General features: G+C 42.7%; 1 protein-coding gene across 3 annotated transcripts in view; it reads right to left on the reverse strand.

Annotated features, from left to right (window-relative positions):
• The window catches only part of LOC104683378 (contactin-3), a 96564-nt gene that overhangs the window by 65208 nt on the left and 12020 nt on the right, over positions 1 to 19336 (reverse strand). For all 3 annotated transcript variants that reach the window (XM_039558982.1, XM_039558980.1, XM_039558981.1), the window contains one exon: positions 6537 to 6673. In XM_039558982.1, the coding sequence (XP_039414916.1) occupies positions 6537 to 6594 (58 nt within the window). In that variant the 5' untranslated portion in view covers positions 6595 to 6673. The remainder of the gene's footprint in view (positions 1 to 6536; positions 6674 to 19336) is intronic.

Here is a 19336-nt window from a genome sequence, read left to right on the forward strand (position 1 = left end):
CCTTCTACACCAAGGCAGCAAACACTTGCCTAGGAAAAGTTCTGCTTCCCTGCCCAAAGGCCTGGCTTTGAAATGCCTCTGACTTTTTTAAGAGACTCCTAAAAAGTCACCAAGAAAGTCATAACTCCATGTTCCATCCAAGGAGGAGAAAAACATCATGCTCTGCTAGTCAACTGTATTTTAATATTCTGTTTATAGTTATGGAAATTTGGCTCGTTTTAGCATCAATAAGTTCTGATTGTGCTAATCAGACAAGAATATAAATGAGCTTTTATTCGCTTAGGTTTTCAAACACGTATAGTAAATATGGTTGAGGTTAAGCTTTATACTTTACAATGCTGTGTTATTTTGTTACTGAAAAAACAGGGTGTAAATTGTGTTCTAATCCCTGACAAACACTGATCCCTGAAATCTCACTGCCAATACGTACATCCTGTATTGGAAAAGCTAAAGGCTACTATTAACACATTTGCTGTTACACAAAAAACTGAGAGGTTAATTACAGCACAAACACAGCTTTTATCCAAGGCACTGGCAGCCGCATATTTAAAATCACCAAAAATTAAAAACCTAAAGCATTCATTTTGAACATCATCATTAAAAACAACAACAAAAATCAGAACAGTTTCTACTGAAGAGCTTTTTTTTTTTAAATACAAACTGAATTATTCTCGGTTCTGCTGTTTTCCTGAACATCTGCCAAATTATTCCAGCTTTAGATTTCAACCCAGTGTACCTTCTCTGTTTTTCAGCTGTCAGTCACAGCCTCTTTAATCTGATTTTTTTAACTCCCCAGTGTCCTGAGATTCCCAAGTAAAGGGCTGGAAGGGATGGAAGCCAATGGTCTTGCAACAACTTCCAGGACCTCACTTCTTCTGAAACTTTGACAGTGTTGGCCCACACTAAAGCCCAAAAAACACCTGAGGAGAGGCTCCTGCCCTGTCCTTGTCATGAGGCAGGCAGGCTTCATGCTAAGGGAAATCAGGGAAACCTGGGTATCTTCAGAAGTCACTTTTTCCAAGGTGTCTGGGACAAAAGGCCAAAGTAACACAGCCAATAAGTACCCATAAACAAAATACCAAGCAATGATCTATCAACCAAGAAATTCAGCAAACAGAAGCCCTAAGGCACTGGAAGATATCCCAATTCCTATTAAATAAATATTCAGCTTGTGGATTGGAGTAAGTATTCCAGTAGGGATTACTATCCAATGTATCCAAGTCCTACAACCTTTTATAGGAAATATATTGGAATTACTTGCTCTATTGTATTGCACTTTAAACTGCAGTAGGCAGAAGAACAAATGTAAGTAAGTACAAATGTACAGCCTTCATGCTCAGTAACATTTGCAGTAACAAAATTTTATTGCAGATAAACTGCTTGGAAATTCCTTCTTAGTAATTTATGTAAAAATCAGAATTGCCACTAGCCAAAATTTCTCCATTCAAATGCCATCAAACCTGCAATAAGCTTAATTAATGAAGACAAAGGCAGCATTTGTCTTGTTGAAATGAAGCATTAATTGTCTGAAGGTGAGGATTCAGCTTTAAGGTTAGACAGTATCTGCAGCACAAGGGAGCTGCTTTTCAAGAGGAGCTTGAAAGATAAAGCAGAAAGCAAGGAGACTCTTCAAAAGCTATCAAAGGTCTCTCTCCAAAACGAATACGAGTATCACAGCATTTTCTGCACCTATGGAATTAAACATTGTACCTGATAAGAGCATGCACACCATGGACATCCAGACTCCTGGAAATCCATGAACTTGGAGAAAGGCTGGGATGTCAATGAAGGTCTTTTCATGGGCTTTGGACTGCCCCATGTTTATATTTAGCTAACCAGAGAACAGATCCTCATTAAGGAGACTGTTCCCCCCCCCACCTAATTCCAAGTGAATAGATTAAAACTGTGGTCACCTTCTCACTCATGAGTGCCCAAGGCTGCTGCAGGAGGACTGAAAGAGCTGCAGAGGAAGGCAAGATTTACCCGGGGACACAGCAAGAGGTGAAGCTGGGTCTGCACTAAGCTCCCACCATCTGTCAGCTCTCAGCCCAAACACACCCACAGCAGGACAAATTCCTCCCTTCCTGAGCCTGGACACCGGGCTGTGTCCTGTGAGCTGTGTCCATCCCAGTGGAGTTGGCTCGGGATTGCATCGGGGTTCAGTGCAAAGGGAAATCGAATACGGTGTCCTTCCATATTTACAGCACCCATTTTGCTCCCTCTTACCAGGTCCTGAAGCTCCAGACAGGAATTGCTACTCCAGTTCCCCAAAGGACCAAGTGCCATCAGGGCACTCAGGAGGGGTAAAGGCCCTACAACAATCAGAAGCTGCCAGAAGTTACATCTGGAATTAATCCATCACTTCACCACAGCTCACAGAGGAGTTCTACCCTTGCACCGCTCCTGTTGTTTTGCATACTTTCCTCATTTTTATCTTTGAAGTTGCTCTTCAGAGTAATTTAAACATAATAATGCTGAAGTGTGTGTTTTGAAATTCCTCTCCTCATAAGGCAGACATTTTGAAACTCCATATATATATATATATATAATGCTCAATAATCACCTTTTTACTCCCCAAGGTAACTGGGTACCAAACACTTCAGAAAAAAAGCAGAAACTCTTAAGACCAGTTTCTAATTTTGTAACTAACTCAACCCAAATTTTCTGCCTATGCCAGGAATCCTGGTAGTGTTGCACAAGCTGTCCCAGCTAAACAATTCTGACAGTCACTATTGGCATAGCTGCACTTGAACATGATGGCTGGACATGTATAATGCACAAAAAGGAGATTACTATTAATATGCAAAAGCATTATGCATCAAGAGCCAGGCTGGCTCAGTCTGAAGGCTGTAACTCTTAATGAAAACTGAATTTGAACAAGAGTAGTAAATGATGCTATTTATTTTTTTCCTACAAATGGACTTTTAACCACACAGACACTCACCAAAGACTAAATCCGAAGAGGATATTTCTGCTTTCCTTGTGGCATGATTTAATCACAACAGCAGAGCAGTAAGAAAACAGAAGGTTTGTTTTCATGCTCTTTGGAAAATAAAGAAAGAATCATGCTTTCCAATTTCATAAGTCTCCTAAACTTGATACTAAAAAAAGAGGAGAATTGTGAATCTGATACATGACATTACTGTGCCTGAGGGCTTAACAGTTTATTTCTGTATTAGACTGAGAAAATGAAATGAAAAAATGAAAATGAAAGCAATAAAACCACCTGAATTGACATAAAGAAATACATATAATATGATCTAGTTTTAAACTCAAGCGGACTACTGAATAAGGAATTAGAAGAAAAACCTCCCGATTGGCAAATTTTAGCATAAAGTGATAGAACAGGAACCAGGCTTCAATGTCCAACTAGTTTCTGTATATCACAGTGGTGCTTTGGCTGTGTTTTTTGTTTGTGGCTTTGTTGTTTTTTGGTGGTTTTTTTTTTTTGGCCAAGGCTTGCAATGGCTGGAGGAAAAAAATTTAATAGTTATTTTTGTTTTCCATATTTAAATAAAGTGCAGCAAAGACAGTGCTAGGATACACTGTTTGTGGTGGCAAGGAGTCAGAATTTTAGGACCTGGACATGATGTTTGAAATGTGCCTTTTCATCTCCTGAAGGAGAAAAATTTTATACATTCACACACAGAGTCCTCCTTGTTTCAATTCTTTGAACTCTCTCTTTATTCACAGCTTTCCTTCCCCTTCAACCATCCTCCAAAAGTTGTTTTTCCTATTAATTCTCATGAGAACCTTTGAAACCACACCTTTCTGGGGAGGAGAGAGTGGTTGGTTTTAGCAGCAGCAAACAGCAGAGCATTATGAGCAAGTGAAGAAAGCGGTGCCTGTGCTCGGCAGGGCTGGAGCAGCCCAGGCACTGCACTTTGTGCCAGCTGGGGCTCCCCAGGAGCCTTCTCCTCCTCTCCAGTGGAGCAGGAGAACGAAGCCAAAAATTTCCAAGAGTGGTCAGAAAATGCAGCTGCCTCACAAACAGCAGGGAGGTTTTTACACACTCATCTGATGGGGCTTCACCTCGGTTTTCTCAGATGTTCACTGGATTCATCCTCACACATCCCAGACAGGAATTGCTACCCCCCTTCCCCAAAGGACCAAGTGCCATCAGGGCACTCAGGAGGGGTGAAGGCCCTACAAGAATCAGAAGCTGCCAGAAGTTACACCTGGAATTAATCCATCACTTCACCACAGCTTAGTTTGGCACCTTCACTGCTGATGTTGTTTTGCATATTTTACTCATTTTTATCTTTGAAGTTGCTCTTCAGAGTAATTTAAACATAATAATGCTAAAGTGTGTGTTTTGAAGTTCCTCTCCTAACAAGGCAGACATTTTGAAACCCCACATATGTATATTTAATGCTCAGTAATCACCTTTTTGCTCTCCAAGGTAAATGGACAAAAAGACCATGGGATCATTAGTCATACATATGTAATCATACCTCAGCAAACAAAAACCCAAGGGCCACTGGTTTTGTTCATTAGATCCCCTCACATTCCCCTCTTTGATGAACTACGAAGATTCACATCAGATAAAGGAAAAGCAATTCAATATAGGACACTGCAATAAGGGGCCTGGTTTGAAATACATTATCTGCAAAGACAGAGAATGTCAGGGTTTATAAGCCAAGATCAGCATCATCTCCTTTTCTGCAGCTATGATGTTATTTCATAACACTGAACTGCAGACAGGTCTTACAAGAACTGTCTTTTTGCTTATAGGCAAAGCACAAGAAAAATGGTTTTCTATGGGGAAGCAGAATACCTGCCGATCTATCTTAATAAGAGGTTAAAATAACATTCTCCAAACGGTTTGACAACTTGTTTTTACATTTACAGCGTGCTCTTACTAAAATCTGTTTTGAAATCAATTCAGCTCCAGGATTCCCCAGTGGATTTTAGCAGCCTGCTGTTCCAAAGGTCCACTAAAGATATTCATGCAATTGAAGCAAACAGGTGATGTTAGCATTGAACACATGCCCAGGCTCCAAATATTAGATTTTTATGTCAGGATTGAGCCCTTCTGCAGAGCGTTGAGGGTCAGGCAGCTGGAAAAGCTCAGCCCCTGCTGTTCAGAAAATTGCATCTGGTTCCAACTCTCTCTCTGCAAGTGCTGACTGGGACTCCACACAGCATCCCCAGTGACAGCAATTCAACCACACTAAATCAGGGCTGTACCTCCATGGTGGGTGCTTCAAGGCTCCTGAGCAGTCCTGCCCCACCACACCAGCTTTTGGAAATAGGAAAGAGAGCTTTTCACTTCACTTCTTGCTGGTCCTCCAATCTACCAACTCCCCGTGGCCACTAAACGGACACTTGGCAAGCACCCAGCTGCAGGGAGTGACCTGAAACAGGTGCAAAGAAGGGCTGGCAGGATGGACACAGATTGGTTTAACAATGTCACTTCCCTTTCTTTAAAGTTCTTGACTAAGCCAAAAGCAAATCCCAGCCTTCTGAGTCTCCATTAAAAGCTAAAGCCTTGGAGCTGCGTGCAGGATTCCAACCCTCCTGAGGACAGCCAGGACACAAGCACTGGTCATGGGAGGAAGGAGATGGAAGGAGAGGCTGGCACAGCACAGGATCAGGAGGGAATCACAGCCAGGGAATTGCCCAGGGCAGCCGCAGCATTTCCCTCCATCCCCCCCCTGCAGTGGAGTTCTTGGAAAGCAAACTCTTCTATCCACAGCAGACCCTGGGGATAAACCATTTGGTTTTCATGCTTCAGCTGAAGTACAGGCACTGCCCTCCTCCCCAGAGCTGCACTGACCATTCTGAGGAGGATGCACAGGGCGGATTTGGGCATCACCCTGCTCTTGGCAGGCCTGGCAATGCCAAGGGGCACAGAATTCACCAGAGCCAAGCCCTGAGGACAGGACAGGAGCCTCTCCCCTCCCCTCACACACCTGGCATCACTGGGGATGCTGCAGAACAAGCTGAGCACATCACCAAGGAAAGGCAGGGACTTGTGCTCCTGTGAGCGAGCACTGAGCTCGATCAGGTGAAGAAAAATGACTCTGCAGAGCTGATGTGGCAGCAGAGAGGAGACCTCAACAGCAGCTCCAAACACTGAGAGCTGTCTGGCACAGCAAGAAAAGCAACCCTCTGCACCAATTCAGCAATGACACAGTGCTGCTCCTCAGGCACAGACCCCATTCTAAAGCAGAGTTTTGAGAAAAGCTGCAGCAATCAGCCTCAGCAAGAATCTGAAGTGTCCAGTTAAAGACAAACACGTATTGCAGCTCTTCAATCAGCACATCTACAGTGCACTGCTACCAAGAGCATCCTTCATGCATTCAAGTATTTTCTGCTTGCTTGGAAGGCACATCCCTGCGTAGCAAAGGTTCTTTTAATTCACTCTCTTCTAATATCTTGCATTATTTAACACATCTATTGTATGCTTTGTTTCTAAACTCTACAGAACTTCCGCATTTCAAAGCCTCTGGGTTCTCCTCCTCAAGTGCAGTTGAAATTGTGAATCTGGGAACTTATGCACAGTTCTAAAAGAAGTCAGAGATTATTGTTACCTGCAAGGCAGCCAACAAATGACACCAGGATCAGCTGCTTCCACAGCAGCAGCAGCATCTTCAGTTGCCTGAATTCAGGAGTTCTGGGTGTCTCAGGGGAACGGTGTGTTTAAGTCTTTCAGGTGGCAAGGTTTAACCTGTTAAAAGAACAGACATAAAACTGAATCCCTTGACGGTCCTTAAGAACTGGCTTCCTTGTTAATGCACTTTTAAATAAATACAAAGCTGACAGATCCTTTCATGTTCCTCTTTTTAACAGGACTTAATCCCCAACAGAAGGGTACACTCATACTTCACATTTTTTCATGTATGTAAGGTGCTGGAAATTTTATTCTCCAGCAGGAGAAGGACTGACTGGTAAGTTGCTTTTGCAGTTCCCACTTCCCACCAAGCTCCAGCACTGATTTATTTGTGAGATACAGTGGATTTAAGGGAAGGGAGTGCATGAGGTGCAGCCATACACAGTTCAGCAGCTGAACACATCTGTGAGGAACAGCTTGTGCTGCACTTGCCTTGTCCAAACCATGCTGGCAACAACACAAACCAGGAACTGATTTGTACATGTACAAGCCATGTACAACCCATCCTTTTTTTGATGCACTTGAGTGTGATGTGCTCACTGATGGCTTTTTTAGTTTTTAATTCCTCTCTGGACTTCTGCACCAGGTGCAATGACAAGCAATAAACCAATTTACTGCCACTTCTACCTTTGTCACTGGCCAGGTGATAAACCCTGTGCCAAGGCCTACTAACCTGGGTATGACATTATTTTAGTCGTATTTTTTCCCTAAAGAAGCTTCACAATACTTTTTCTTTAGCTGTAGGACAACTGTGGTCTTCATATTTTCCAGATGCCACTTCCACAGCATCCTCTTTCTTCAGAGGAAGGGGAGATAAGGAGGACACAGCTCAGACTAAATGATTCCCTCTGGAATAAGCCTACAGATCAGTACACAGCAACATTAAGGTCAAGAAAGCAGCTATTCATTCTGAGGAGCCAAATCTGAGCTGTCTGAACTTGATGTTTCCATGTGAACTGCCTTTTTTTTTTTTTTTAACATTAGAATTAAGGGTTTAATATTGCTGTAGATCAAGTGTTTGAATTTCCAGCTAAGCTCCCCAGAAAACGAATTCAAACAGAGTGTGTCTCTGATACATCCCCAGCCTGCGATTTGCTAGGAGAATTTACTCTCCTCCAAAACACATCACCCTTTGCCACAAGAAGATTATTTTTTCCTCATCCTGCTATCCCTGGCTCACGTGGGACCCACTGTCACATCCACACAGTGCTGGCAGTGGCATCCTCTCCCTCGTAACATTGAGGTTCCTGCTTTCCCATTTTTCCCACGTGCTTCTAAACCAGAAAATAAGCAAATCCAACCCCTCACATCTCTATCAAGTAATAGCTATTGATCCCCCAGCAGGAACCTGCTGCCAGCAAAGCTGGCACAGAGGAAGGCTCACTGCAGGGATACAGCAATTCTCAGGCACCTAAAATGGGAAGGGGAATATCCCACCCCAGGGCACAACAGTTTTGGGAGCCTCACCCAGTTCTCACAGATCTCAGATCGAAAAATGTTCGTGATATGCAACTAAAATGTTACTGGCTTCCAAAAGGAGCGATGGAAGTACAAGAAATTCTGTTAATTTTGCATGTTAAAAACCCCAAAACAGTGCTTTGGCAACAGTGTAATTCTTCACAGAATCACAGAATATCCTGAGTTGGAATGGACCCACAAAGATCGTAAATCCAACCCTTAGCCCTGCGCAGGACACCCCGAGGGTCACACCCCGTGCCGGAGAGCATTGTCCGAACTTTTCCTTGAGCCAGAAAAAAAAAGTCAAGTCTCACCAAGTCGGGGAGGAACCTGTTCTGCAGCAGATCTCCAGTTCTAGAGAACTTTAATTTTCTCATTTTCTGTTTAGTTTTTGGTTTTGCTTTTTTTCCCTTGGCAAAGCAAACCCAAAGAAACCCAAAACCAGCAGAACAAAACCAAACCAAACCAACAAAAAAAAAAAACAAAAAAAAAAAAAAAAACCAGAAAAAAACACACAAAAAAGGCAAACCAAAACAACCAAAAATAAACCAAACAACAAAAAAACTTCTTGTTGAAGCTGAAAACTTGGGAGTTGGCCATTCCTCTCCCTGTGTTTCCAAGGGGCACCTGCACAGCCTTCCCAAAGAAAGGCTACCCACAGACAGCCGGAGGCAGGTCCCAGACACTCCAGCTTGGGGCTGCAGAGCTGAATCCTGCTGGAGCACCACCACCACCATCCCAGCCCATGGAATCCAGGGATCCCACAGCTGCAGCGTTTGCCCAGAGCAGCCAGAAGGGCAGGAAGGGGAGAGGGGAGGAGGTGAAGCAGGAATACCAAACTAGGTCACTTTTGTGTGTCAGCTTTCTTGCAGTCTTGCAAGGGGAAAAAAAAAAATAAAATATGGAGAAGCTAAATTAATTTGGTTTTGTTCTCTAAGTGCTCTGGGCAAAGCAGAACATAACAGATCCATTTCAGGCCAGACAAAAACTGCTTTGGTAGAAGCTAAAAAAAAAAAAAAAAAAAAAAAGAACAGGAAAGCTTTGTGAGTATAAAATCATAAAAATACATCCCCAACCTCTGGCTGCATTGTATCTTAATAAATTTTAATACCTAAAGAGAAAACAGTAGCCACCAGCCAACCTTGTAAGATTTAAATTACTTTAAACACTTCATTTTCCCTGCGTTCTGTGAGGTTTTGCTACCCTAGGATCTATTCCTGAATACCCCTGTTTCATTTTAAAAGCATCACACTTAGGAGTGCTCAAATTTACAGCTCTGAGCCAGATAAATGTACCCTTACACTCAATAATATCCGTTCTTTAAAAGATGCAAACCCAGATATACACCCAAAGTATGAACTCACTGAAGCTTCTCCTCAGTTCACTGCTTCCCCACAAAGGAAACAACCCCAAAGCAGTTTTTCTCTGCAGAGAGGTACATGAAGGGCTATGAAGCAGAGCTGCCCCTGGCCAAGTTGGTGGGCTCAGGCTGTTCATAGGCCCTTGGTCAATGCTTGCCACTGCAGAAAGCTTCTGGCTTGGAAACTGCTCCAAAAAAATCAAAAAAAATCAAATATTGAACACCACAGCAGCTCAGCTCCACTGTGACCTTTTCCTTCTTATTGCAAGGATCTGAAAGTTAGATCCTCTTCAGAGGTTAAAAACCCCAAAACATCACATTGGAAAGGCTGCAGTGAGTTGCCTTTTATAATATACATATGCCAATTATTTCTCCTGTGGAAATAACCTGCATCAGAGAAATCCACTGCCAGTGCAGGGATCCAAACCCAAGGACAACACCAAGCCTCTCTGTCACCTTCACAGCTCTGACATAACCCCAGGTGATTTTCAGGTCCCAGCCCTTTGCCTCTGGCTTTTGTTTCCAAAATGTCCCAGCTTACAAATTAATTTTTAATTTAATATTAAAATATTAATATTAAAATATGAATTATAATAAAATGACTCAATGTTAAAAGTCAATTTATGTCCCCCTTTACTCTGTAAAGTAAAGCAAAGGGGCAGATCCACAGCACCACTTGGGGGCTTTTGGAAATAAAAGGACCTAAACTGGTTCCCCCAAAATTCAGCACTTTGTACATAAAGGCCAGAAAGAATAAAGAAAAACAGCACCTGCTGTGGTTGGAAAAGATTTTAAAGAAACAAAGTAATAGCCAGAGAATACGCAGAAAGAAATAGAAATCTACTTTTTAAATCAGAAAGCTTCCTATTACTAGGTAGTGCTCTGTTTTCAGAGGCCAAAGTTATTTCAAGGCAGTAAAAAAGCAAAGCTGTGAAGGGGTGCAAAAAAACCAGGAAAAATGAACAGATTTCATTTCTTTATTATATATTTATTTAACTTTTCTCTGAAAGTCAATTCTCATGAGTTGCTCCAACAATTTTTTTGAAGGAAACAACCAGTTATCCAGAAGAAAAAAACCCCAAACCAATTACCAGACAAACAAATTAAGTAGGATGGGAGCACAGACGAAAAAAAAAAAATTCAGCTTCCTTTCTCTTCCTACAAAATTAGCCTTCCACGACCTATGAACTGTCAGATCATGTAACATGGCAAGTGATGTCTGAAAGAAATAAAACAAGGAATGTCTGAAAGAAATAAAAAGTTTGGGAAAGGTTCAAGAGTCAGTAATTTCATTCAGTGACCTTAATTCTTACTATGCAGAGTCAAACATAAAAAGCAGCAGTTCCCTAGAGGTGGGATTTTTATTTCTATATATAGAACTGGAACTTGTCAGAGCTGGCTGGCAAGTTCATTTTAAACTTGGAGTTTGAGGTGGAGGAATTTGTGGAGTCATCGAGTGTAAATTAATCAGAAATTCCTGGAACTCAGGAGAGCTATGGAGACCCAGAACTTATTTTTCTGTATCGATCACAAACTACAGCACAGAAAATCAAGTGATGTCCTGACACTAGAGGTCAGCAAATCTTTGCTAAGGGAGGGAATTATTAAAATCTCATAAAATCATGGAATGATTTGGGTTGGAAGAGATCTTAAAGCCCATCCAGTGCCACCCCTGCCATGGGCAGGGACACCTTCCACTGTCCCAGGCTGCTCCAAGCCCCAATGTCCATCCTGACCTTGGACACTTCCAAGGCAGCCCCAGCTTCTCTGGGCACCCTGTGCCAGGGCTTCATCTGGATAAATCATGAGATTTACATCCTAGTTAATGGTACAGTCATCTCCACAGGGCAGCATGAAAAGATGAGGTGCTGAACACTCCACAAGCTCTAACAGGCCATTTTATTTTTTAGGGAGGGAGGGAGCGATACCCACTTCTGATTTCCCTCAAAATGAAATCAGCAGTTGTGCAAAATCCCCCAATCCACTTGGTTTCAATGAGGAAAGAGATGAACAGTTCAATCTTCCCCATCACTGAACCAAGCCTCTGCCTCCTACAGTCCAAGCCTGAAAGGCACCAGTGCCGTGATGAAAATATTCCAGCCTTGCATGGAAACTCCACACTTCCCTCTCCGTGTTCAATAAAAAAAAAGATTAGAAAAATGTCACAAACACAGGCTTTTGAAAATCCAAAAGAAAAATAACTAAAGCCCTGTGGTAGTTCTCCATTTGCACCTGATTTATCAAGCCACTCTTTTCCCTAATACCAGGTAATCTCCACATTTTGCTGCAATACCAACACAGCCCAGTTTACCTGGATCTGTGTTGAGATAAATCCAACTCAAAAGTGCTGGAAGTATCTGCAAATATCCAGGCAATGCTAGGCTTGTCCAATGCCAGAGCTGACCACTAATTATTAAAATCAAACTGGTATTTGTTATTGGTTGCACTGAAGCAGAGATGGTGCCAGTTTAAGAAGAGAATTTAGAAGGGATTTGTGTCAGTTGAAGGAGAGAGTTAATTCAGTTTGACATCATACACCAAGCAGGTCTACAGAGTAAAATATCAGAGTAATCTCATGTTAGAGATTGGAAAGGCTTTGGGAAACAAAACACAGAGGCAGTATTGACCAGCACAGAGGCAGCAATGGCAGCACACTTTGGAAAGGAACACGAATGCATCTACTACACCTGAAAGGCAGTCAATAAAAAAGGATTGACCAGTTAAAAGCTACAGCAGCAAGACAAAGGACAGAGTTAAAAAACCTGCTAAGCAATGCTGGGGCTTGTTCCTAAGATAAGTTTAAAATGGTGCTCCAAGGAAAAATGTGATTGCTCCAACTCCTTTGGGATCTCATTAGATCCTGGCTCCATGGCAGCACCACTCATTAGGAAGCTGCTTCCCAGGTAGCCCCTGTGAGGTGCCTGTGGCTCTTCCTCAGCCTCCTGTCCCTGCAGGGGCACTGACAGGAGACAAATCCTCCTGACCCAGCTGGGCTGCGAGCACAAAAACCAGCAAGGAACTTTCATAGAAACTTCTCCATTCCCAAGCACTGAGCAGGATTAAAGTTCTCTCCAGTGTGCCATTAGCAGAGGCCTAGTTAAAAGCATCATTTTATACAAAATTAATTTACAACAGCTTAATATGGAAGAAGCAGCAACTGTTCTGTGGAGAGTTTTATTACAGCTTCTCCTGTCTGGCTGCATCTGTCGACTCTCAGCCATGGTCCCCTGCCTGCCCAGCCCATCCATCCTCTGCACTTGATCCAAACCTCCCTGGAACATGGATCACACAGGTGGTTCTGCTCTGCAGAACATCCTCCCTGGCCCTGCACTTATTTCAGTCCCTCCTTCTCCCACTGCAGCAAAGAATATTTGTAGTGACTGAATGCCCAGTCTCTCCACATTCTCATCTCTCCACTCTGGGTGTCACAGAGCATCTCTGCTTTTTGTGTCTCATTCCTCACGACATTCCAACCCCTGAACCCACCAGCAGGGTTTTCTGAACTCTGTATCTGCAGTTCTGCCATCTCAGAGCTACAACCGCTAAAAAACCTTTAGCTCAGCTTAGCCTGATGCCTTTTCCTGGTCTTAAAATCAAGAGTCATACACGGTTAGAAGGGGAAAAGGGATTTTACCTTGGTATTTATTTTAAGGATCCTTAGGTGCACACGTCCAGTCACATGCATCGAAATGCACTCCGCAAAATGCCCACCCCAAAAGATCTGGTATAACATTATAGGTGTTACTAATTAGCACATCTATCAAAGATTCCCCAATGAGAGGCTCGAGTGAGCCCCTCCCCAAGGAGCCTTCCCCTGGATGGTTCTATCTCAGTTTACAGAATGTGTTCTGGAGGGGACTTTGGGGTCTGGGGCACACTGATCCCCAGCTACGAAGCTTCTAAAATGTTTTGTCTCTCAGCTTGACAAACAAGTCCAAGAATGTAAGGGAAAAAGCACTAAGAATATAGAAGTTGTAAAAAAGGTATAACAGGGGTATAAAAGAAAAGGCAAAAAATCTTCATGGCATCAAGCCTGTACCCAGAGAGTTATTCCATCTCAACAAAAGCATCATAGTTGCAAAGAGAAAATAACCGAGGAATGATGTTTATCTTAAAGTCCTCAGCAATCCTGCTCTCTTTTAAGACCATCACCTTCCACAACTCTGTGCATCAACCACTTGAGAGCCTCTTTACATCTTGCCAGAGGTTTTTACTTTCCAACACCTGTGGAGACAGCTCAGCTCAATCAATCCTGGGATGCCCATGGGAACACTTCACAAAGAACCAGCTCTGCATTCTTCCCGAAGTTTACTGGGAAATGTTTACCAGACTCTCTTGAAACTATCACCATGTAATCAGTCATGAGACACAATTTAAAATTAGTAAGTCTTTGAAGCAACAGCAACTCCACATCCAACACTCACTAAAAGGCCAATTCCCACCACAGTGACTCAAATCCTGTGACATGTTTAGTTCCTGCCACTGGAAACTGTTTTTGGTGTTGGTGCACTGAAGGTGTTCCACTGACAGAGCAGGTTAATTTTTCAAATTCAAAATGCAGCTATTAAATTAAATCAAATCAGAATCATATTGCCCTTTTCTACATTACTTAGTGAAACATCCACACATCGAATTTCTGTGGAAATCTGCCTTGTCTCATCTGCACACAGACTTTGCGTGGCCTGGTTAACACCAAAGTCACTGCCAGGCTCCAAGCAAAACCTTCATGCAGTGCCAAAACTGTACTTCCCAAACATACAGGAGGGAAGGATGTTAAAAACCAAATACTTTCAGGCTGCCGTGTCTTGGGAAGAATTCTTCACCTGTGGTAACCCAGAATTCTGTGTATTTAGCACAGAGAAAAGTTTGAGATTCCCTGCAAGTGTTAATAACATTGAAAAGTAGATATTCCTATTCACCAGTCACTGCCAAAAGCCAACTTCAGCTGCTACTTTAAGTATTTCCATTTGTACAGATATATTTCTCTGTACCTCAGTATTATTAAATGCCTTCCCAACCCATGGTACATGACAGCAAAACAACCTCTTGCAATTAAACCCCTGCTGATTAACACAAGAATGTTAAAACTGCAATGCACCCTTGATGACACGACCTGTGCTCTGCCCACTAATTCCTTCTTTCTTGGAATTACAATATTTCAAGCCAATAATCAACTTGAAGAATTTTTTATTTTTTTTTCCAGACCTATCACAAATCAAGTATTTCCTCTGTTATTTTCAGGCCCCTGTTCCTACAATTTGCATGCCTGAGGCTCTCCCCCTGTAACCTACCAACTCCAGACACCCTTTTGATAACACAGGTGGGTCATCACCTCAACCAGGCTTTCCAAGACAGGTACTTTTAGAGGTCAGGAATTCTGTGAACCCACATGACAGCATGTCACAAATCACTTCAAAATAATGTAGGGCTTGAGAATTATGAGAAATAAATCAGAGCTGTTGGGGGGGAAAAAAAAAAATGAAATATGAAGTTGGGTGAACTCTGGCTTGTGCAGCCACAGTGGGGGGAAAGGGTGAGACCTGATTTATATTTCCATAAGAGGAATGACTCCAACATCTGCATTTGTGTTACAAACTCTCCTGGGCCGCCAGGACTCACTGCCAGGAGCACAGGAAGCCTTGGGATGGAGAAGCTGCTGCTGCCAAGTCAATATTTAATCCGTGAAAAGAAGGGTGACCACTGGAATCAGAGTGGTTTGGGTTGGAAGGGATCTTAAAGCTCATCCAGTGCCACCCCTGCCATGGGCAGGGACACCTCCCACTGTCCCAGGCTGCTCCAAGCCCCAATGTCCAGCCTGGCCTTGGACACTGCCAGGGATCCAGGGGCAGCCCCAGCTGCTCTGGGCACCCTGTGCCAGGGCCTGCCCACCCTTACAGCCAGGAATTCCTTCCCAATATCCCATCTAACCCTGCCCTCTGGCAGTGGGAAGCCATTCCCCTTGTCCTGTCACTCCATCCCTTGTCAATAGTCTCTCTCCATCTTTCTTGTAGCTCCTTCAGGAGCAAGGCCACAATGAGGTCACCCCAAAGCTTCTCCTCTCCAGGCTGAACAATCCCAGCTCTCCCAGCCTTTCCTTCCTCTCCATCCCTCTGCTCATCCTGGTGCCTCCTCTGGGCTCTCTCCAGCAGCTCCAGGTTCTCCCTGTGCTGGGCCCCAGGGCTGGGGCAGCTCTGCAGGTGGGGTCTCACCTGAGCACAGGGGCAGAATCCCCCCCTACCCTGCTGGGATCTGCCCAGGATATTTTATGATCCATTTCTCATTGCCATGTCCGGAGCCTTTCTCCACACACACAGTCCCTGGTGAGGCACCAATAACAGCATTTCTTTCAGAGCACTTTTGGTGCCATCCACTACAAATCACAACTTCAAAAGCCTCTTTCATCCTGCACGGTCGCCCCAATAAAAACTCATCCCTTTCCATTGCATACATAATTCCACTTTGATATTCCTTGCCAGAACAAAGTTGATCCGTGCCTCTCGCCGTGCCCCAGCCGGAATTAACATCCACGGCCCGCATGGATCGCTGCACGGAGCCCCAGGAATGCTGATCCATGCTGGCTGCCCTGGCTCCAAGAGTCACCTACAGCAATTTGTCAGCAGTTCCCTCTTCATCAAAAATTTAGAGGCTGCTGAATTTCCAACGATGCTACAGCCCACAGTAAAACCATCTACCTCAAACATTTCAGAATGTGCCATTCTCCCTCATATCTCTACTCAAAATCACAGCATAGGACAGCAAGATCCTACCCCTCAGATGGGCTTCAAACCCCAGGAAGTGAAATTCAGGCAGATGCTGAACTGAAGCATCCAGGGAGCAAAGTGCCACAGGGTGACAACAGGCCAACAAGCACCTAAATGAACAGAACCAAAAAATCCGACACAAATCTGAAGCGTCTCCTCAACTCCCTCCCAACACGAAGATTTAAAACAAATTAAAAGTGAAACAACAAAAAAACCAACCACAGGCAGCCCATTATATGCCACAAACAGTAGTGCAGTCAATCCACTTAAAAAGTGCTGACAATATTACTCTTCAACTTAAAAGAATGTAAAACTCAACACAAAAATACTCTCCACATCCAAATGCACCAAAATTTACATCAGCAGCACCCTGTGTTTAACTTCTCCTAAGGAAGAAGTTACTTTGAATTTCAGAGCTCTCTATAACAAATATTATTGCTCTTAGTCCCAAAAATCCTCATCAAAATGAGCACTCCCGCCTGCCTGGTCCCTCTCACTACAGGAGAGACTCAGAAACTCAATCAGAGCAGACAGAAACAACATTTCCAACCCACTAAACCTCCCTCAGACTGACAATTTAAACTGCAACATACGAGAAAAATCATTCTGCGCTGAATACCTCTAGAGCTGACAAATTAAACAGTCAGTACACTTTAGGCTTGAAAAACCCAAGAGACTTTTGAGGTGAAACAGTAAAAGGTGTTGCTACCTACACATACATACACAGGTATTTACAGAGACATAAATATATATATGTATTTGTAGCAGTCTAATTATGTATAATAGACAACTGCAGAAAAATCTCTTCTTTCTCACCCTCTCTTTCCTCCTTCCAGGACTCATTAATGCTCAAGTGCCTACAAGAAAATGTATTCAATTTAAATGGTATTTTTGTCCTATGCCCAACTCAATACAGGAAGAAACCCCCATACACAACCACATCTTTAAAATACCCAATCCAGCCTTAAAACATGACCTGTGCATTGCACTAGGCAGGAATTTTCCAGAAAAAGCAGTACAGTTACTTCTTTGTTTCCAGTGGAAATTAAATAATTCCTAACAGATGTGAGGATGAGAACCTGCACCTCTCCCACCCAAACGCCACCACGGCACTGGGGCTTCCCACAAAGGCCTGGCCTCAACCTGGCTTTTAAATGGAGAAAGGCTCTAAGATTGCAGATTTTAAACTCTTTAATAATGCATTTTAATGCAGACTTTTCTGGCCAATTTACTTGGAGCAAGACAGGACAGCCTTTCCCCGCTACCCTGCACAGGTCTGATGGCTGGGTTGGTTTTATTTGAGGTTTTTAACATTAGAGAGTCTAATCCATCAAAAACTCAAACAAATAAATGTATTACAGGACTCAAAGGCTGATGATTGTCCTCTACATGGCTCCTCTGGTACACTTACACACGGTGTGAATTTGGTATTTTATTATTACATTATACATTTGTTTCCTCTTGATCAACATCACTGAAACTTCCCAGACCAAAGATGACATAAAATTGATGCTCCAGCATCCCATTTGTTTACAGCCCAACATGCAACAGGTAAGGAGATGTTTTATCTCTCTGCAACCCCAAAAGAACAATTACTTCCCAAGAAGTAATAAACCAAGAGACAAAAATGGGATAGATGCTTCAAGTGGGGAAGCAAATAAGAGGAATACAGGTAAAAATGTGAAATTTACATTTTGTATACAGCTTCACTCAGCCTCTTCTTATTCTTTTCAAATATATATATATATATAAAAAAAACCTGGGAATGGGGGAGCTTGATAGAAATAGTCACCAATTTCAGCAAGGAACTGAGCTTTGGGAGATATGGCCACAGGTACCCTTAATCTATCCTGTCTGTGATTATCTCCCTCCAAGTCACATGCAGGAAAATAATCCCCTACAGCACAGAGCACTGATGTGAAAGGAAAGAAAAGCTCAAAGTTACAGCTGAATGGTTAGAGCTGAACCCACTTCAGCACTTTTTTCCCCCCCTCTACTTCTTACTTGAGACCAAGGCAGCTTAATCTGCATTGATGTCTGTGAAGTTTCACTTGAAAAAGTTCTTCAGCCTGAGAGAGTTTCCTCTCCTATGAATAGCAGTAAAATGCTCAAATATTTTTATGGAAAAGTCTCTTTTCCTTTTTACAAAGGATATGAGACATTGCCTGAAAACTTAAATACTGCATTTCAGCCAAATTTCAAACCAGCAGCACAGATATTAATCAAAAAATGAGACTCTGAGAGAAAAACCACCCGGCCAGGAGGCAGAACAAAGCCCACTGCAGACCATGAGAAAACCATCAGAGATGTTCAGAGGATGAGTGTGGCTTGCACATGACAGGAGAGCAAGAGAATCAAACCACTTTATGGTTATTATGAATACCACAGAACACCATAATTTTTTAAAATTATTATTTTCATTTTAATGAACACTTCGCCACCTCTTTCCGCTCCTCACTTTCTCTCTGTTCGGCTCCCCACACCCCTGCTCCCCTTCATTAATCCACTTAATTCCAGCATCAGTTTAGATACATGTTTGCTTCATTAACTCACTGCTGGAGGAGAACAGTACCCAGATCCCTGGGATGGAAAGGAAAGGGAAGTTAATCTCAGTTTTGTGCAATCTCGATTTTCTAATTATTATTTGGGTATCTTTGTTCCTTGTATCTCCAGGACACCAAGTCTCAGCATAAGACCATAATTTGGAAAAAACAGAAATTAAGAGGTTAAATTCCACTGAGTTTTCTTCCACTGACACTAAAAGATGAATGTTACAGTCTATCCCAAGATTAACGAATGCAAATATGGCTGATCCACCACAAGCAGTAAAGAAAGAACCAGGTTTTTCAGCCAAACAACTGTGGAACACCTCTTTCATCCTCCCCACGTAATGAGGCCTCACTTTCAGGGAGAAAAAAACCCAACCAAGTATTTAAATTACTTAACAAGATCTCTTTAAATATCAGTACAAGGTTAGATGCGATGCACTGGCTTTGCTGGGTAAGTTTGGTTTAAAAAAAAAAAAAAAAAAACCAAACCCAAAACCCAAACAAAAGTGGAAGGAGCAGAGAGCTGCACTGAGGTAACATTCAGTGGTGATGAACCTAAGAGTATCTAAAGTACTTAAAAAAAAAAAAAAAA

The sequence above is a fragment of the Corvus cornix genome, chromosome 12 (genome assembly GCF_000738735.6).
Source record: "Corvus cornix cornix isolate S_Up_H32 chromosome 12, ASM73873v5, whole genome shotgun sequence".
Classification (NCBI taxonomy): Eukaryota; Metazoa; Chordata; class Aves; order Passeriformes; family Corvidae; genus Corvus; species Corvus cornix.